The 18,190-nt window shown below is 46.8% G+C and overlaps 1 protein-coding gene across 4 annotated transcripts in view; it reads right to left on the bottom strand.

The window, feature by feature from the left end:
• Nucleotides 1-14,068: 14,068 nt before the first annotated feature.
• The window catches only part of LOC109316531 (pseudouridine-5'-phosphate glycosidase-like), a 41,691-nt gene continuing 37,569 nt past the window's right edge, over nucleotides 14,069-18,190 (bottom strand). For all 4 annotated transcript variants that reach the window (XM_019544696.1, XM_019544698.1, XM_019544695.1 and 1 more), the window contains one exon: nucleotides 14,069-14,342. In XM_019544696.1, the coding sequence (XP_019400241.1) occupies nucleotides 14,147-14,342 (196 nt within the window). In that variant the 3' untranslated portion in view covers nucleotides 14,069-14,146. The remainder of the gene's footprint in view (nucleotides 14,343-18,190) is intronic.

Raw genomic sequence — 18,190 nt, forward strand, 5'->3', positions numbered from 1 at the left:
TGTGCTGTGAATTTTAAATTCTTTTTTTCTCCTGTCAGATGTTATAGATGGACCAACAGGCCATCTAGTGGTTGAACAGTTACAGTTTCCAGCCCATCCATCCATGCTCTCTCCAGTGTTCAAGCACTCTTTTTGCTGCAACTCTTCCACATCTTGCTTTCACAAATAAAGCCCCCCCCACCAAATCTCTCTAGCAGGGGTTTGTCTGAGAGACAGGCTTCTAGAAATTCAAGCAGGCTTCCATCTTTCTTCTCCCCAACACTGAACACCACAGCCCAGGGGTTGAGGGCATCTGATCCCTGCCTCTTTGGTCTGCAGCACCTACAATGTTTCTTAAAACAGCCACTTTTTTGATAGATCTGAAGTGGGTCAGAGAGTTCATGGGTGGGTAGTGGAAGGGTGGATGAATGCATATCAGAAGGATGGGTGGGCATTAATTAGCTAGTAACTGCTTAGTGCTTTGAGTGGATTGAGTGCTATTGTATAACACCTACAATAGAGACCCTCAGTCCAGTTGGCCTACGGGTCCTAACCCAATAAAAAGGGTAAATAGCAGCCATATAAAAAAGATGGTAATGTTACTGTGAGTACAGTTAAGAGTTACAAAGCAGAACAACAAAGTAGACTGAGCTTGCCTCTCAGTGCTAGGTATGGTCCCTCCAGGACAGGCTGGCCCCTGGAGTGTCCCTGTCTTGTAGATAAATAATTTCTGTTGCTAGAGCTGTTGCTCCAGCCCCAGCTACTGGCATTGTATTCAGCTAATTGATCAACCAAAAAACAGGAGAAAAACCCAGACCACCACCAACAAAAATACAGCAAGTGGCATTTACCAATCTGCTTTATTTAGAAGCTTTCCCATCTACCTACACAACATCCATATGCTTTTCACACTGGATACCACTTGTGTGGTTTATAATCATTTTTTACTTGACAAAAAAGCCACACATCTTCCCCTGTCACTTGAACAGCTATGACACGTGCAAGTTATGATTTATAGTGAGTCAGCAGAAGAGATCACTTAAGACCACCAGTTTTGTTCTATAGTTGCATGACCTGGGCAAAATCAGGCAGTAAAACAAATAGATAAGGTTTATGGGTCTTTTTCAGCCTTAACAGCTCTCTGATTCTGTGCTTTGCTAAGACCCTAGCTAATCATTGCTGAAGCTATCAAAAGAACACTGCAACTACCAAGAGCTTTGACAGTCTTGTGGTGGAGACATCCCACCTTAATTTATCTTCCCTTAACAAAAACTGTTCCTTTATACTTCAAAGAATGGAGGGGAAATGTAATGACAGATGAACAGGGAGAAACAGAGCTCAGCAATGCCCCTGAGCCCCGTCTGCACTGTAAAGATACTATGCCTGGTAGTGGTGCCGTGAAGCATGTATGCTGCCACCTCAACCAAAAACAGTGCAGCCATCTCTTTGTGGACTAATTAGTCCTACTGAATGGCTGCCCTAATCGGTATGCCTTTAGTAGCATGGTTACACAGCTTCCAGTTGTGGGGATGGCTGCATGTGAGGAGCAATGTAGCAGGTCTGAAGGATACCACTGCTGGGCAGTGTAAAGTAGGCATGTGCTCAGGGGCTTGTTATGTTGGAGTCACAGCAAAGACCGAGAAAAATTTCTTGAGATTTTGGTGGTAGCTGAACTTTTAGCTGAATTTCGTTCTGAGTGTGACCCTGATGAAACCAGGGCATTGGCAGCTTTTAATGAAAAACACCCACCCTTGCAGCGCAGGATGAATCAGGTCATGATCATAGCTAAGCTCATTTTCCTTTGTGGTCTGCCTGTAGCAGGACAAATCTAAGGTGCCCTCCAGCCCTTGGCTTGGAAGCCCATGAAGTAGTTTCACTGGTAGCCTTAAGGATAGCATGAATTGAACCTATGTAGCTTATGGAAGGAGTACGAAAGGCTTACAGGAGACAGTTTTACATGGTTTGTGTGTGACATGCTTGCATCTTATTAAAGTGAAACCCAGAAAATGAAATCTATAAAGAAATGCAGAAAGCGTTGGTCTCTAGATGGCAGTGCAACCTTGTCAGCTTGACACGGGGCTACATTGTTCCAACCATAGCAGGGTTGTGTGCCTCATGTGCTTCGCACACTTTGCTGGAATCCACCTGCAGAAAACACACACAAAATGAGCCTGATAAGGGGACTGGATCACTATAACCTCCTTATACCAATTCCTTTGATTAGTAGATCTATTAGCTTTATAGACCTGAGAACAGTCAGTGTATGAGTAAGTTAAAAGGACCTGTGCTAGTTAAACAAGGTGATCGTATTTACATTAACATTTGTTTACTTGCATATTTATTACAGGCAGCATTTTTAGAATGCTTTCCAACCTCTACGTGGAATTTGGGTTACAAATTAATGAATGAACCATTCTACCAGGTAATATGTCCCTTAAGCAAATGAAGAAACAGAAGCAGGTTAATTGAGTTTCACTCATTTTGCACACGCAAACTGTGGCAGAACAAAGCTGGGAACAAAGCCTGGGTTTCTTGACTCCAAGGCCTGTGGCTATGCTGCGGGACCATCTTTCCTCTCCTCAGACAGTCTGGAGAGTCTGACAGACGTCACTTCCCTCTGTGTCCCAGCTGTAAGTTATCAGTTGTGTGCGGCATCAGCTGCTACCCAACACACCAATTCCGACTGGATCTAGCAGAGCCTCTTTGAGGAAAATATGTATCTTCCTCAGCCAAACTAACCATAATAGCAATTAACAATCATTGTGAAACCAGAATTTCAAATGCATATAAAGAACCTACTAATTAGCATAGCAATATTTAATTTAGCTCTCATGTGCCCTCCTGTTAAATGTACCGTTCTCCATAGCATGTGCCTCACTCAGCTGGGGGTTGTCAGAGGTGAAATGCTGCTGCCACCATCATTGTACCCCCTGCTGCTGTCCACTTGGTGAAGCTTAGTGGAGTCGCTACAAGCATTATGAAGAGATGATTTGAAAAAGTCCAAGGTGTATGTTTGCTTTTTTTTTCAAATGATGTACATACAGCTCCTAGGACCTCACTGCATCTTGTGGGAGCTGGATGCATCCCATGCTATAACGTGCTGCTTGACGTGGGAGCTGTAACATACCTGTTTCTCTGGAAACTGCTTTCAAATCGCACTTCCCTCTTGGCAGTTTGCAAGTGTAGAGGCCAAGGCAGCCATCACAGTCTGAGGGCTTCTGACAGGTCCTAGACTGAATCCCAGGACAGGCATACTGGGGGGAAGAGAGAGGGGGCAGAGCCCGTTGCAATACTGCCATGTGCATGCACATACATGCTACTTAACTAACCTCCAGCCCAAGTGAACTCTGCACCTTCTAGCTGCCTCGACTGGTATTTTTCATTCCAGCTCATAATAGTTGCACTAGTAAATGCATTTTGTTTCAGACAGGTGAGGGGTATACTAGCTATACTCAAACATTTACTCCGTGCCTGGGCCCAAACCAATCAAGTGTCGGTGCAGATCCCTAGGTCTTTTCACTCCTCTGCTCTCATTTTAGTTCAGAGGGATTTGGGCCTGGGCTGCCAGCTTTTGTGTAGCTTAATATAGCTTTGGGTGACAGCCATGCCATTAGGAACAATGCTCCAGTTCTGAAGCACCCTTTGCTCTAACGTGGGGTTTTCACAGACCAGGAGCTAAGGCGAGGCCCACTGCCACCCTGACTGTAAATCTGAAGCCTTTCAAAGTGAACTCAAACTCCTGCTTTCACTTCCTAAACTTGCTAAGGTTGCAGTAAGGCTGTTCAGGGTCCTCAAAAAATTGCACTGGAGGATCAGCTGCAGCCTCACCAAGTCCCTGCCCCTGCGACTGCAAAGCGAGAACAGTTTATCTTCTCTCAAGGCAAAGGTGGAGGGCAGCAGTCACAGGGCACATACTTCAAACTGTCGTGGGGCGTTAGGTACCTAATGTCTTAAGCGCCTTTCACAAAAGTCTACCTGAAAGTTTTGAAGAGCAGCAACGGCAGCTCCTATTCAAAGCTATGGTGGGGTCCCCAGAGGCTGCCTCCTAAACAGACTCATTTAGTTAATCGTTAAAAATGTTACCAGCATCAATCACTCAGTCCCAGGGATTGCACTTGTCATGAGCTGTTGTCTCCAGCTCTTCTGAGCTGACAGCATGGGGATGTTTGGCAATTAAATGAACTCAGAAGTCCACTTAATCTCCCCAGACAGACAGCCTGAAGAATGCGCATGAATCCAGGAGAAAATGAAGCTGATCTGCAAAATTTACTCGGATGATGTCATGCGATGAGCTTCTCACTTTCTTTTTATAAAAGAGGCTGAATGTAAAAATCTTATCTGTGTGATATTTGTTATAATGTACCTTGAGGAAGGAACCCACCCCTTTTGCTACTGAGGCAAGGCCTAATATGGGGAGCTAGGAGCAAGAAGTTTGGGACTGAAGATGAACTGAAGCTAATAGGTGCGGACACCCAGGCCAGGGACAGAAGTTACGCATAAACAGAACAGAAGTTCAGTACACACAAACCAGTTTGAAAATGGCTGAAACTGGTTTAAGATAAACCTGGTTGAATGTAGTATCAGACTTAACTGATTTGGATCAAACCAGTTTATGAAACTTCTGTCCCAGACCCCGGGCACAAGGACACAGACCACGAGCTGGTTTCCTTACCTGACTCACAGCCCCTTCCAGGAGAGAGGATGTGCATTCATGGGGGAGACGCACTTGAGGACGGCAATGAGGCTGCAGACAGGGGCTCTGGCTTGTTCAAGTATCGCTATCAAGTATTGGAACGGCCCTGAGCATGTACCCCAGTGCTGTTCTCAGGCTCCCTGTATCAGGCATGCTCTTGATGTGTGCACAGTGCTGCTCCAAGGCAGCTCCACGTGCCCCTCTCTGCAATTCAGCACATACTGTTTGGAAGTGAGTGGGCAGGGCCTGTCTTAATACACAGGCCAGAGGCAGGGCTGATAGGGTTTAGGGTCCACTGTGGTTAGGACTGTAGTTGTTACCTAGATGAGAACTGAGGAGATGCTTTTCTTTATGGTATTTCTTGGTCCTTAATTAGTTTCCTATTTAAGTGAAGCTATAACTTGAATGTGGCTGTTAAAATGGAGGGAGCTAAGAAAGGCTTTCCCTTCAGGACACATTCTGCCAATGCAACTGATATCACAGAAGGACTTGGACTTGGAAAGGGCTATCAGTGGAGGTCCGTTTGAAAGACAGCCAAGCCCTCTGGATTGAGAGGAACCAAGCTATGGTGACCCACATTACATATACTATCAATGCTTAAAGACAAAGCTGCCTAGATTGAACTGGGATGGAGGGGGCACTGACACAGGACCTCTACAGTGAAGTGGGAGGCAGGACAAGGACTTGGTGAGTCCACAGCAACACACCCTGAGCCCAGCACTAGCCCTCCATCCCCTCAGGTGTCTTTCTGCAAGCTGCCTTTACTTTCAAGGTACAACTTTTAAGCCTGGGTGCCTGAAGCTCATATTCATTTAGTTGCCTGAATCTGGGCATACGGGTGATGATAATTGTTGGTGAAAAGTATCAGGAAGGTGTCACAAAGTGCTTGCTTAGATTTGAAGCAGAGGCCCTGGGAACAGGCTTCACATCTCTTAATTTCAGCTCAGATCTAAATCTCCTGCGTCCATTTGGTTCATCTCTTTACTTGGAAAACTAATGATGAGACAGACTGGGATGTATCATTACTCTGAAGAGACTCCCAGCTTGCCTAGGTGCTGGGACACTTCCCTGCTGGCAAAGACAGGCCATCTGGCACTGGTATTTGCACTGTGGGGACTGTTTAGCCTTAAAAGATACTCTTTGTTTCACCCATGGAAGTGATGGCTATGGGACAGTACTTGAAAGAAGCCATTTTTAGGGCCCTGTCATTTTGTTATGAGCTTCTGAATGTCAGTCAGATAGCTTCCGAGCCCGCCTGAAGCCCTGTAGCACAGATCCCTCTAAGCTGTATGCACGTGTGACTGTGCACAATAAAAAAATTCATGCCATGTAGTAACTTTTTAATGCCGTGCATACCAATGGGGGTGGGGAAGGGTGGTAGGGGGCCTTGGCCTCTGGGCACCGGCCTAGGGGGGACGCCCAGTGCTGTAGCAAGGGGGTGCCAGTGCTCCCCCTCCCGCCGCCGCCAGGTTTGCATTGGCCGCTCGCCACCCGCCCCAACGCAGCCACAGGCTGCAGGAGAGGGGAGCGACGGGCGCACTGAGATACCCACACACTCCCAGCCAGGATTGCGCCTGGATCGCTAAACCTTAGCAGGAACATTGCCCTGTAGGTGGACCGGCCTGGCTGAAGCACAGAACTGCCTGCAGTTGCACACATCCTAGGCAAAGACGAGGAAAACCACCTGATAGCTTGAACTGGTTGCTAGGCAAAGGCCGAGAGCCTGATGCTTCTTTCACCATGTCTACCTCATGCAAACCCTCAGCACTCTGGCTTCTTCCTTCTCTGAGATAGGATGCCTGTCTCCCTCGTCAGTAATTGTTGTTTATTTGTCTTTTATCGCATGGTGTGATATACCAGTGCTCCCTCCCAACCATGGTGGATGCATCTGTTGGGTGGGCGCCAGGGTCTGAGGTGGAAAGGACAGGGGAGTGCTATACTCACAGTGTCAGAATTGAATTTCCCATGGCCTTTCAAGAAATTGCTCAGTCCATTACTCTTGGCCCTGAGGGGCTGCTGTGGCTGGGGTCTCTGCTGCTTGCTAGTGCCATTCTGTTTGCTGCTTCCCAGCTGTGGCTTGTTCGCTGGTTTGCTGTGGGACCTGGCCGTGGCTCCGGTGTCTCCTGCTACCTTCCACACTCTTGCAGGCGATGGACTCTTTGCCGTGCTGCTTTCTGGCATGTCATCTCCTCCGTCTGATGGCGGAGATACTTCTCTTGCTTTCTCTGCCACAAGCTCCTTCTCTGGAGCTGCCAGTTCTTTCCCACCCCACCCTGCCCTGGCTTGAACCAGGACAGAGGACTGTCCCAGGAGGGCAGCAAGGATGGTCAGTGCATAAATCTTCATCGTTAGGCTTCAACTCCTTGTCTCAGGTGCTTGGTGTTCCTCTGCCCAACCCACGTGTTTGTAGGGCAGATCAGAGACCAGAGCAGCCTCTTGTTCTGTGTGGATTGCTGAAATCTTTTTATAGTCATGATGTACCCAACCCCATCCCACCTCCTCTTTCTGCTTGTCAGCGTCACTGAAATCCTAGCTTTCACCTGATGCCATCAAATCTGATTGATGCTGCTTACAAAGTTCCCCCCATTCAATGCCACCCCAGACTCTCCCACTCCCCTCTCACGAACAACACCCGAGTTATCCCTGAGTGCGTATGTGCCTGGACCTGCGTGTGCCTATCTAGCATAATCTTTTCCAATTGTGTGCCTGGAAACTTTTGGCTAAATTGTCTTTGCAGGTGGGAGTGTGCTTACAGAGTGGGTCTGCTGGCAAACTGTTTGTGTAGGACTGGGGAAGATTGGAAAGAGATGTATAAGATGTATAAGATGGTCTCTGAGGTACCTTTTAAAAGCATATATTTTTAAATACTAAAGATGATTGATTACACACCATCACCACTAGGTGCTCTCTCTGTCTTTCACTGCATCCACAGGCAAAACTGGGTGTGTCTACACATTCATTAATGCACTTTAGGTAATGCGCATTAAATCTAGTACTTCCATTATGAGGCACTATATAAAGGTACATTAGCCTATTTTAATGTGCATTAGCTAAAGAGCATTTTTTTTGTGATGCTTTAATGCTCATTAAAATAGGCTAATGTGCATTAAAGTACACGTGTAGATGTGCCCACTGTTGCTACTCCTATTATGCTACTGGACTAGGCTCTCCCTTGAGATGCTCCATGGTGGTGACTGCTGAGTGGTACTCTCCTCAGCCATAGGGTTGGCCCCAGTCCCAATCTTGAGCACAGGGACTAGCCCCCTTCCACCAGTGGCAGCAAGGAAATATGATCCAAATCAAAAACTGGCCAATCTGGTCTGTACATTTTTCACAGCAAAAAAATAAAAATAAAATGCAGGTTCTGGGCAAAAGTATGATTTATCTATTAGTACCTAAGGAGTTTTTCACTTGTGAAATTTAATGGATTGACAGCCCCAGAGCTGGAAATTTATGTCCAGAGAAGACACAAAGCATAAGCAGCCACAGTGTCTTCACGATGCCATACTAGTGTGCTTCCAGAGGGCACACTGCTAGTGAGAGAGATGTCTCCATGGCCCAGTCAGTCTCTATCCTGTCACTTATCATCAGTGCCAGTGATGATGACAGTTTTATATGATGTGGATATCTGTTCATTGGGAACAGGACTGAAGCCACCAGGTCACCTCACCTGGGCTTTCAGGCTGCCATCAGAGAGCACTTTTTGACCTCATTTAGATTTTAACTGTACCTCAACAAACTAGAACCACCAGGGTTCATCTTCCACCATTACTAATCCCTCTTTTTTGGCTGGTATTCTCTTCAGGTTCTTAGGGTATTCCTGTCCCTGGGGTCTGAGTGCTTCCCAGAAGGGTATCAAGCAATACGACTAGCATTTGGCACATGCTGTCCTGTGCTTCACTCTTTTTCTCTCCAAAGGGAAAACACTATGAGGGTTAGTGAGGTTAATTTTTTTAATTATTATTAATAATCTATGTCTTCTGTGTTATGTGTGTTTGTGATGCAGGTAAGGGAGTGAGCATTGCACGTGGAATGGAAGATGACGATGATGATATCCGAGGTTGTAGTTTATTCCTCATGGTTGGGACCAGGAAATGTGTTCCTAGAAATGACCTTTTTTTGACTCTTCTAGAAATGTGTTTTAGTCTGGCAGTAGGCAGCTCTCTTGTGCCAGAGAAGCATTGCTCTTCATCCTCAAGCTTCATGCTTTGTTTCAGCGTATTGGGCCTAGGCCTGAGCATCAAGAAGATGAGGACTCTGGCCTGGCATCATCCAGTCTTCTGGAGGGTGGAAATTTGATCTTTTCTTGTTTAGAAACACCTCTGAAAATAGCCTTTTGCTTCTATTTTTGAAATCAAAAATAGAAAAGAAATATTGAAAAGCGAGGTGGGGATTGTAACTCACTGACAGTTTCTGAGAGCTTTTTTCCCCTTCTCTGTCCTCACAATGATACATGTAGAGTTAATAGCCAATATGGTACAAGGTGGTTATCAGTTCCAGTCAGATGCTATGCAAAAGAAGACTTAGAAGGAAAGCCAGGGACCTCTCTAAATCTCACTGCTCAGCACTAGAGTCCTACATGCACAGCCTGCTCCTTTGTTACTGCCAAATTTCCAGATTGAAAAGAAACGTCAGTGTGAGTACTGGCTGTTTTGCCAGCGGTGCTGTACCCTCTGGTGGGAGGAAATAGCCTGTCAGTCATTTTCAAACTGTTTTGTGGCACTGTGGGGTTCCTGGATAGGTTCTGCAAAGAGCTTGGGGGAGATGGCAGAGTGGGCTGGGAGGTGGTACACCACTACTGCTGGGCCGGGTCACCTGGCTCTGCATCAGCTCACACAGCTTCTGGAGCCAGGGGTGGGATTCCACGGCACAAAAATAATCTGGAAGTATTCCTTGGCTTTAGGAGGTTTGAAAACCACTGGCTTAAGTGAAATATGAGCTTCTCGGCCACTACATTTCTGAAAAATGTGTGCCTCTGCTGATACAAAGCACAGCTACCAGTGCTCATAACGGAGAGAAAAACTAAATTGGCCTAGCTGCTGAATGGCTAATCTGAACTGCTGAACTGGAACCGGAGGACGACTGCACCTACACCCACATTCGTGCCCCTATTGTAGGCTATATAAGTGCGTCAGTGAGGAAGTGTGATGTGCGCAGCCACCATCCCCATGGACCGGGAATGGGACGTTGAACAACACTGGCCTGTTAAAGCTGGAGCTGAAAAAGACAACGTTTGTGGATCAGGTACCTTAGTTAGACTTGCAGACCTCCTGGGTGGCATCTTGGCATTTGGAATTGCTCCGTTTCTTCTTGTGATGCAAGTTAGAAACTGTGGGTTAAAATCATCATGAGCCTTTTCACGTGTAACCTCCGAGTGATTTGAACAGAGGAGGGAGTGCTCAGAGGGCACCACTGCAGGGTTTGTGCTACATCTCCTGAGGCATGAGTTTGAGCATCACTCCGGACTCATGCTACAGGCTGCCCCCAGTTAGCCCAGATTTAAATCCAGATCTGGTTATTTGGGCGGTTGAGGCAAAGGTGACTGGACGCTACTGGCCAGTGGCCACCTCACTTCCTTGCATACTTTAAGGACCCTGGCTGCTGGGCTCAGAGGGGACTTTTGACATTTTGACCCAATGCTTAAACAGTCCTTGCCTTCAGCATGGGAATTAAGCTAGTAGCACAGATAGCTGGGAGGCTACTCCTTGAGTATGGACTGTATACTCCTATGTACCTGCTCATGTCTAGCAGTGTGTTAGTATAGACCTCTTCAGCAGCTTCAGTTCTTGGTAGCACTGAAATCATTGGAGCCAGAGCACGTGTATTCCCTCTTAAAGGTTTATTTGCTAAAATGGTCAGACGATCACTCCATTAAATATTAATGGGAGGTATTATTTATACAATATAACACTGAGTACTCAAGCTTTGCATAGTCATAGAGTCTGCATTAGCTACTTGCCAGAAGCTTATGGACTGTACCTATAAACAAATGAATGCGCAACTGCCCTCAGCAATAAGGTAATAACATAAAAGTATTAAAGAGCTGGATGTCAGAAAGGGCACAAGTTGAAGAATAATCCTGTGTTTAAGGCACTGGATAGAGCAGCTGGACAAACTTTGTTTCCATTCTCACCTCTGCCACAGACTCACTACAACCTTGGAAAGTCACTTCATCTTTATCCCTCATATTCCCTTCTACAGGATAAAGATAGTACCGTACCTTCCTGGCTCAGTGGATGTAGTAAGGTTGCATTCATTAGTGTTTCCAGAGCGCTCAGGCTGCAGTGGGGGCCAGAGGAATTTCTACATATTTAGAGACCAGCATCCAATGATCTATTTGGTATCTGGGCCATGTCAAAGGCTGTTTAGCCTAAGGACGGCTCTCAAACCTTCCCTGGTAGAGGTTGCTTATCTCAAGTATCCGTTGTTTTGCCAGGTTCTCAGAAAGGCTGTTCCTGAGGAGAGAATGGCTAGCTGAGCAGGCCTGATATAAAGAGCCTGGTTCAGCTCTGAGCTGAAGGAATGACCAGTCTCCTTTGCTTGTAAGTCTACTCTCTGGGAATACAAAAGGAAGAACCCTAAGTTTTCCAAGAAGGTGTGTGTAATAAGGTGACAAGGGTGTAGGTTGTAGCCATGTTGGTCTAAAGACGTACGCAGGCAAGGTTCTTTGGATAAATCTGATATCTTTTATTAGACCAACTCAAATTGTTGGAAAAATTCTTGCAAAGGAAATTTTTTGCAACTATTTGGGTTGGTCTAATAAAAGATATCAGATCTACCCAAAGAACCTTGCCTGCGTAAGGTGGTAAGTGCCTTTAAGGAAGAGGAGTCCTGGGGATAGCAGCCACGTTCTAGTAGCCCCACTTGCTACACCTGTGAGGATTAGATTTAAGAGGGAGAAAGGCCAGCAGTTGGAGACCGGTTAAGGGGGTGGATAGGCAAGCTCCCCATATGAGAAGTAGGAAGCCTTATACGTAGGAACTGACTGTAGACTGTGGCCTGAGAGAAAAGCTGGGGTAGGGCAACTGTGTTGATTATCACTTGGTGAGGCAGCAAGAGAAGATCTTCCTGCTGGGCCAGCCTACAGAAAAGGGGGGGGTGCTGAGTGCCCCCTCCAGGCTTGTAGGTCTGTTGTGGTAGGGGTGGCCGGGGAAAGTCTCTGGGGGAAAGAGAAAGGGCTGGGGGGTGGAGGGTGGGAGGGACTGGGGCTGGGACCAGGCAGGGATCAGGAGACAGTGGAGCCAAGCCAGGCCCAGGATCAGGATCAGGGCTGGGGCCCACTGCACCCATGTGGCCCCACTTTCCCCTGTGCCCAGGGTCATTGCCCAGTGCCGGTGCCCCCTGCACCAATGAATCCACTGCATCTCAGTCCTGCACTGGCCCTGGCCCTGGCCCTGCACTGCCCAGGGGCCCCCGGAGCTGGGGGCTGGAGTGGGGCCAGCCTCAGCTGTGTTGCTGGGCCAAAGGCAATGGACCCCCTGGGACCCCTGCACCTGCCCTGCATCAGGGCAGGGTGTGGGATGAAGCTGCGGTTCATCTGGGGGGCGTGGGGAGGGGGTGGCACACGTCACACCCCAGGGGTGTGTGCCCCTGGAACCGTGCAAGGCCAGGCAGGCTGCTGCTGCGGCTGCTGCCTGGGGCCGGGGCAGTGCTGGACTCTTCCTGTCAGCAGGGCTGGGCTCAGTTCAGGGTTTGGTGGCAGTGGCAGTGGCTCTGGGAGGGGGGTTGAGTGGGTTACAGCAAAGTTTGGGGTGGCTGCAACCCCTCCCCATAGCCTTCTCCCAGTGCTGCAGCCCCAGATGCAGGCCACAGCAGCAGCATGCCCTATCCTGTGCAGATGCAGGGGAATGCACCTCCCATGCCTCCTGGAGTGTAGTAGCAGGAGCTGAGCCCCTAGACGAGCCACTCAGCTCAGTCCCGTGCCCCACTGGCTATGCAGTGCCTGCCCCTCCCCTAGCACCAACCCCACTCCCTCCTAACCCCTGCTGCAGCCACCAGAAGCACTTGGCCAAGCTGCCTTGCGGCTCTACCTCTGCCCTGTGTTTGCGGGGAGGGGCTAAGCCCTGTTAGGCCCTCCCCCCGCCCTGCTTCCACCGCCTATGGCCTCAGAGGAAGGGCAGCTGTCTGGGTAAGTAGAGGAGAGCTCACAAGAGGAATGAGAAAAAAATGCCTTCAAGAAGAGATGTGACAAGGAGCAGCTCAGGGATTCAGCACCTGATGAAAAACTAACTTTGGCTGTCTTATATGGAGTCCCTGGGCTTGCTTCCCTGCCAGCCTCCATTGTGGGGGTCACTAAAAATCTGGAGCCCGTTGAGTATTACTTTGAGAAGGGACAGGCTGATAGAAACCAAGCTGGATGGGAAAACAAAATTTCTCAGACGGGGTGTAGAAAAAAACAACTGAGTCTGGTTTGCTGCAACTCCTACATGACTAAGGGTAGGCAAAGGTATCTGGGCTAGGTATAGAAGTTACACGTAAACTGCTTTAAGTCATCAGAGACTGGTTTAAACCTGTAACAGAACAAACGCTCAGTGCACATAAACCAGTTTTCAGAATAGCTGAAACTGGTTTAAGATAAATCTGGTTGAATGTAGTATCAGACTTAACTGATTTGGATCAAACTGGTTTATGAAACTTCTGTCCCAGACCCTTTCCTTGTTCAAGTTAAATCAGAGTCCCCCAGCATCCCACCATGCTTTCCAGCCCTGGACTGGGCTGTGCTATCTGCTCCAGAGGGCAGGGCCAGCCCACTCCTCTGCTCCCTAGCCGGAGCAGTGAGGGCTGGCTGACAAGGGGTTGCAGGGGGAAGCCTGGCTGGAGATGCAGTCCAGTCTACAGCTGGGGTCTGGGGCCAGGGATGAGCATTAAACACTCCTTCCCCTGCTCAAACTTTGTGTTGGCTGCAACTGTGGACTACAAATCCCAGAGGCACCTGGAAGCAGGAAGAGGAAGTGATGAGCAACTCTGCAGAGTTCTGCTGTTGTGATTCTGGACTGCAAATCCCAGAGACCTTGGGGGCAGCAGGAAAAGGAAGTGAACACACAGCCAGAGAGCCCTACACTAGCACCCCCTGGCTTCTGGCCTGAACTACTGCAAGCATGTAACTGCATTTCCTGAATCAAAGGTAAATATCTAGTCATTTCTGTTTCAGTTTAATCTCTACAGTTTAGACTACCCTGCAAAGACTGAATCGATACAGCCTCGGGTTTTTTGACTGTCTGTACTTTAGCCTTATAGTGCAATCTGAGGGGTTAAGCAACCTGATTTTGTGGTCTCTGGGTGGTATTGCACTGGGAAATCTGGGAGGATGGCCTGTATAATATTGTCATAAGTCTTCTGCACACAGCCAGCTATAATCACTGTAGTTTGGACCCAATCCAGATTATCCACTCCTCCTTAAAGGGAACAAATACCAAATTTAATGTGTGGCTGAAAGAGAGAGGTGGCAGTCGAGAGCACTCTGGAACAGAAGCTCTAGTCCATCCTATACGTCTTTGCCTCTGGCCAGCTTCGAGCTTTGACCTGTTCCAAGCTCACGCTGAAAGTACTGATCTTCTGGGAGATGGGCTCACGTGAGCGGATGGAGAAGCTTGCAGAGAGGAGGCCCATCCGGACGCAGGTGTCTGTGTCGTAGCCGGCTAGCAGGCCAGAGATTATTCCTCCCATTAAACTGTGAAGAGAAAGGAAGGGCTGTTTTGGCAATCCCATGGAAATTGCAGAGGCAAATTAATAATTCTCGAAGCCATGTAAACAGGAACTGGGAGGGGGAGATTTAATTCTATAAAGACAGGGGCTTTCTCTTCTCCTGGTTTTTCATCACTTGAAAAAGTTAGAGGAAAAACTACTGTTTCAATCAGAGAAGTCTGGAATGGGAGAGAGTTCTGCTTTCCCATACTACTTTTTTTTGGTATCCTTTTATGTTTTTCTAGATGGGGGAAAAAAAAAGTGAGGTTCTTCCTCTCCAACCCTTGCCTTTGTCATGTACTTCTCCCCTACCCCCATTCTTCCCTGTTGGGCAAAAAGCTAAAAATGTAAAAAATGGGTTTCTTCCCTCTGTGCTTTAACTTTTCCACCCCCTTTTTCAATGAAAATATTTAATGTGAGGGGACAGGGAAATGGAAAGAAAGAACCTGTTAAAAATCAAAAGTGGAAATGAAAACTTAAATTTAACTAAAAAGCTTTAAAAAATGTGATTCACTTCATTTTGAAATTTCCCACCAAAAATAAAACACTGAAAATATTTGGAACAAAAGAAGGGTTTTGTTCTATTTTTTTTTATTTGAGAAAAAGAAATTTTTTCTTCTTCTAACCAGGTCTGTCATAGGTTCTTATTGCTAAACCAAGTATTACAGCAGAAAAGTGCCATTCATGTTGTCATGAGCATGTCACTTCTAACTTTGAGGGCAGAGGCAAAGAAAGGAGAGGAGGAAAGAGAGAGAGCCTTGTGATTAAAGCAGTACATGAGAACTCGGGAGACTGGGGTTCACGACCTGCCTCTACAACACAGGTCTCATATGCAACACCGTACTTAGACTCCTGGTGGCCCTGGGCAAACTTTTAGTGTTGGGTCCCCCTTTGCCAGAGATGATGATGATAATAAACAAAAAATTACCATTTTCAGGCCCCCTTTCTGTCAGGGCCCCAGGTGGCTGCCCAGTTCGCTCATGCTTGTGTCCAACCCTACTCATATGACTGTGAGCAAGTTACTACATCTCTCTGTGCCTCAGTTCCTATCTACAAAAGAGGGATAGTACTTCGCTTACCGCTGCATTAGGTAGATAAATGGGTTTGTGATTTTTTGAGGCAGTAGTAAATGATGATGATGATGATGAAAGTCATCTTTTCAGACTGCAAGGCACACTTGTTTTTCCCAAGATGTTTGAAAATGGAGGTGGGGAATAATTAGAATGAGGGTAGGGAGCTGGGAGTTGGAGGGAATGATTTTAATTTGCCTGAGTTGCCAGTGGCTCATTCTGGTGACTTCAACTTCAGCAGGGAGGAAATCTGCGATGATGTCCATCCACAACATCTAGAGCAGGGGTTCTCAAACTGTGGTCCACAGACCACCACTGGTCCGCGAGCTCCATTCAGGGGGTCCGCAGAAAGGTTGTGGAACAATTGAGAAGATCTGTATTTGTAATCTACTGCTATTAAAATATGAGTTGTGTGCTTTGATTTGTAGAACAAAAAAAAAGTTGATTGAGTGGCCTGCTGAGACCCTCAGCAATTTTCAATTTTTCAATTGAAAAAAAAAACTTGGGAGCCACATCTATAGAACATACAGCGAGGGGCCTGAAAAGTCTACCTAGGCTCAAAAGTAACAGGACAGTGACAAAGATCACAGGAGAAAAAAGTGAGAGTGAGACAAAGGTACATAGTGAGGCGGGCTAATCGGGAGCTGCATGTCCTGTGATGATGACACTGGTGTTTACAGAAAGTCGGGAGCTAGCGCCCACGTTGTTGAAAGTACTTAAGTCAAAGTAGCCACGCAACCTATCAGAGAAAGGGCTTCTCTGATGGTCCCTGAGGCAGAGCTCCCAGGCTGTCCTGTGCATAAGGACCTGCACAAGGTCTCTAAGTGTGAAGAGCCCAAGCTTGTTTGGTCCCTGAGGGTCATCTCTCCCTAATAAAGGTGGCATTACAGCACAGAAGGGCATCATCTAGCCTGCAGATTGCCCCTGCTCTGTGCAGGCAAGTGCTCGATTTAGCAGTGATGGGCAAAGGGGACCTTCTTGTCAGGATTAAAATAGCCTTCTGATCTGGCAAACAGAGGCTCCAGGTGCTTCTCATTACACTGCAGTGGGTGGGGAGGGAAATTTTCCATGTCATACTTAGACTAATTACCTGTTTGTTTCTATCTAACAAAAGCAGGGAGACTTGTGGGCTGTGATCGCTGTTCAATCTTTCAGCAGCTCCCGAGGCTTGGAATAAATAATGTGGGGGAATCTTTCCGTAACAATGCCATGTACAGACATGTACTGTTATGCTATCACAGCAACCAAGGAGCAAACAGTTGCCACAGTCCTACCAAGGAACCGGCTAGCTGGACAGCACCTCAACCAGGGTGCCCTGGGGTACCATTCAAGGGTGCTGTGGGTTGTCGCACAACATTAGCACTGTTAGGTGTGCAAATATGATTCACCAGGTAAGATTACAGTTTTCACATAGGAATCTGTAATATTAAAATAATTCTGCCCATATGGTCTTTCTGAGTTCTTTGCAACTGAAGAATTGCTCTACCATTTCTCTTCAGTCAAAAAAAAAAAGAGTCAAAACTGAGAGCTGGCATTTCCCAAGGGGTGCCTCAAGTCCAAAAAGGTCTCAACCACAGATTGAGAATCTTAAATAGATATAAGAAGGAAGAGAAAATAACACAACAAAAATTAGACTGTTTATAATGATAGCACTGAGTGGTGTGGTCTGACCTGTGCAGTGCTGGGGCTGAGGTAGAAAGGATCCAGGGAGGGGCAATGCCATTGTTTAGAGCAGGGGTCCTCAACCTTTTTTCATTAATGAGCACTGTGATGACTCAGCCTTTTTCATGGAGCATTAAAAGAAAATCAAATAGCTATAATAATCATCTTCAATTATGCCTTTCAATGTGATTCTTGACAAGATCGCAAGTGCTTTCGAGCACTGTTGTTGGACTTGTTGGAGAGCACTTTATAAAATCACAAGGGCACTATGGTGCTTGTGAGCACCGGGCTGAGAATGCCTGATTTAGAGCGGGTAGGAGGATGAGCATATGAGGACTCACTAGAAACACCAGGGTTATTTACTGCAGAATAATAGGAGATGGGGCTTTGCCGTGTGTCAGCTGCTTGCATGCATTCTCTATGTCTCATAGTAAGTAAAAGCTAAATGAGGATACTTGTCCCTCTTTCATTGAGGGCTAAGCTGTTTAGCTTCTATTTATTATGAAGGAAGAGCATACACATGGGCAGTTACTGCAGAGCAGCTGATGTACAGCAAAGCCCTTCTTTAATCCCAGGTTCTTCGTACATCTATCTGTGTTCTTAGTCTAGACAAAAGAAGTTACTGGAATAATTAAGGTTTGCAAAAATACCTCCAATAGCTTTCCCTGCTGTCTGCCAGGGTGAAAAAATGGTCAAATATGTGGCAAATGAAGGTAGAAAACTAAAGGGGAAACCTTTTGTACTTGCAATATCTGCACAGATCATGGCAGCATGAAGTCAGAGTCAATTACTACAGCTTAGGAATCAAGAGCTGGATAATTATGACTGCATGACATGTGCATACACAAGTTAAGAGGAGAATAATAAGAGCTTATTCTTAAAGGATGTAAGGCAATAAGTAAAAATTGTCTCTTCCTATCCCTTTGTACAACAGTGCATGAATAAATAGGTAAGTTATGGCAAGGACTCTTCAGGAACACAGGATTTTGACCACAGCCAGCAGCACAATTCTAGATGTGATTGCTCCTGTGAGGCAATTCCTTTGCTTGTGGCAGCCTGTCTTGGCACTGGCAGACCCTGCTGTTAGCAAAAGCCACAATGA

The sequence above is a fragment of the Crocodylus porosus genome, unplaced genomic scaffold (genome assembly GCF_001723895.1).
Source record: "Crocodylus porosus isolate Cpor-Errol unplaced genomic scaffold, CroPor_comp1, whole genome shotgun sequence".
NCBI classification, from domain to species: Eukaryota; Metazoa; Chordata; order Crocodylia; family Crocodylidae; genus Crocodylus; species Crocodylus porosus.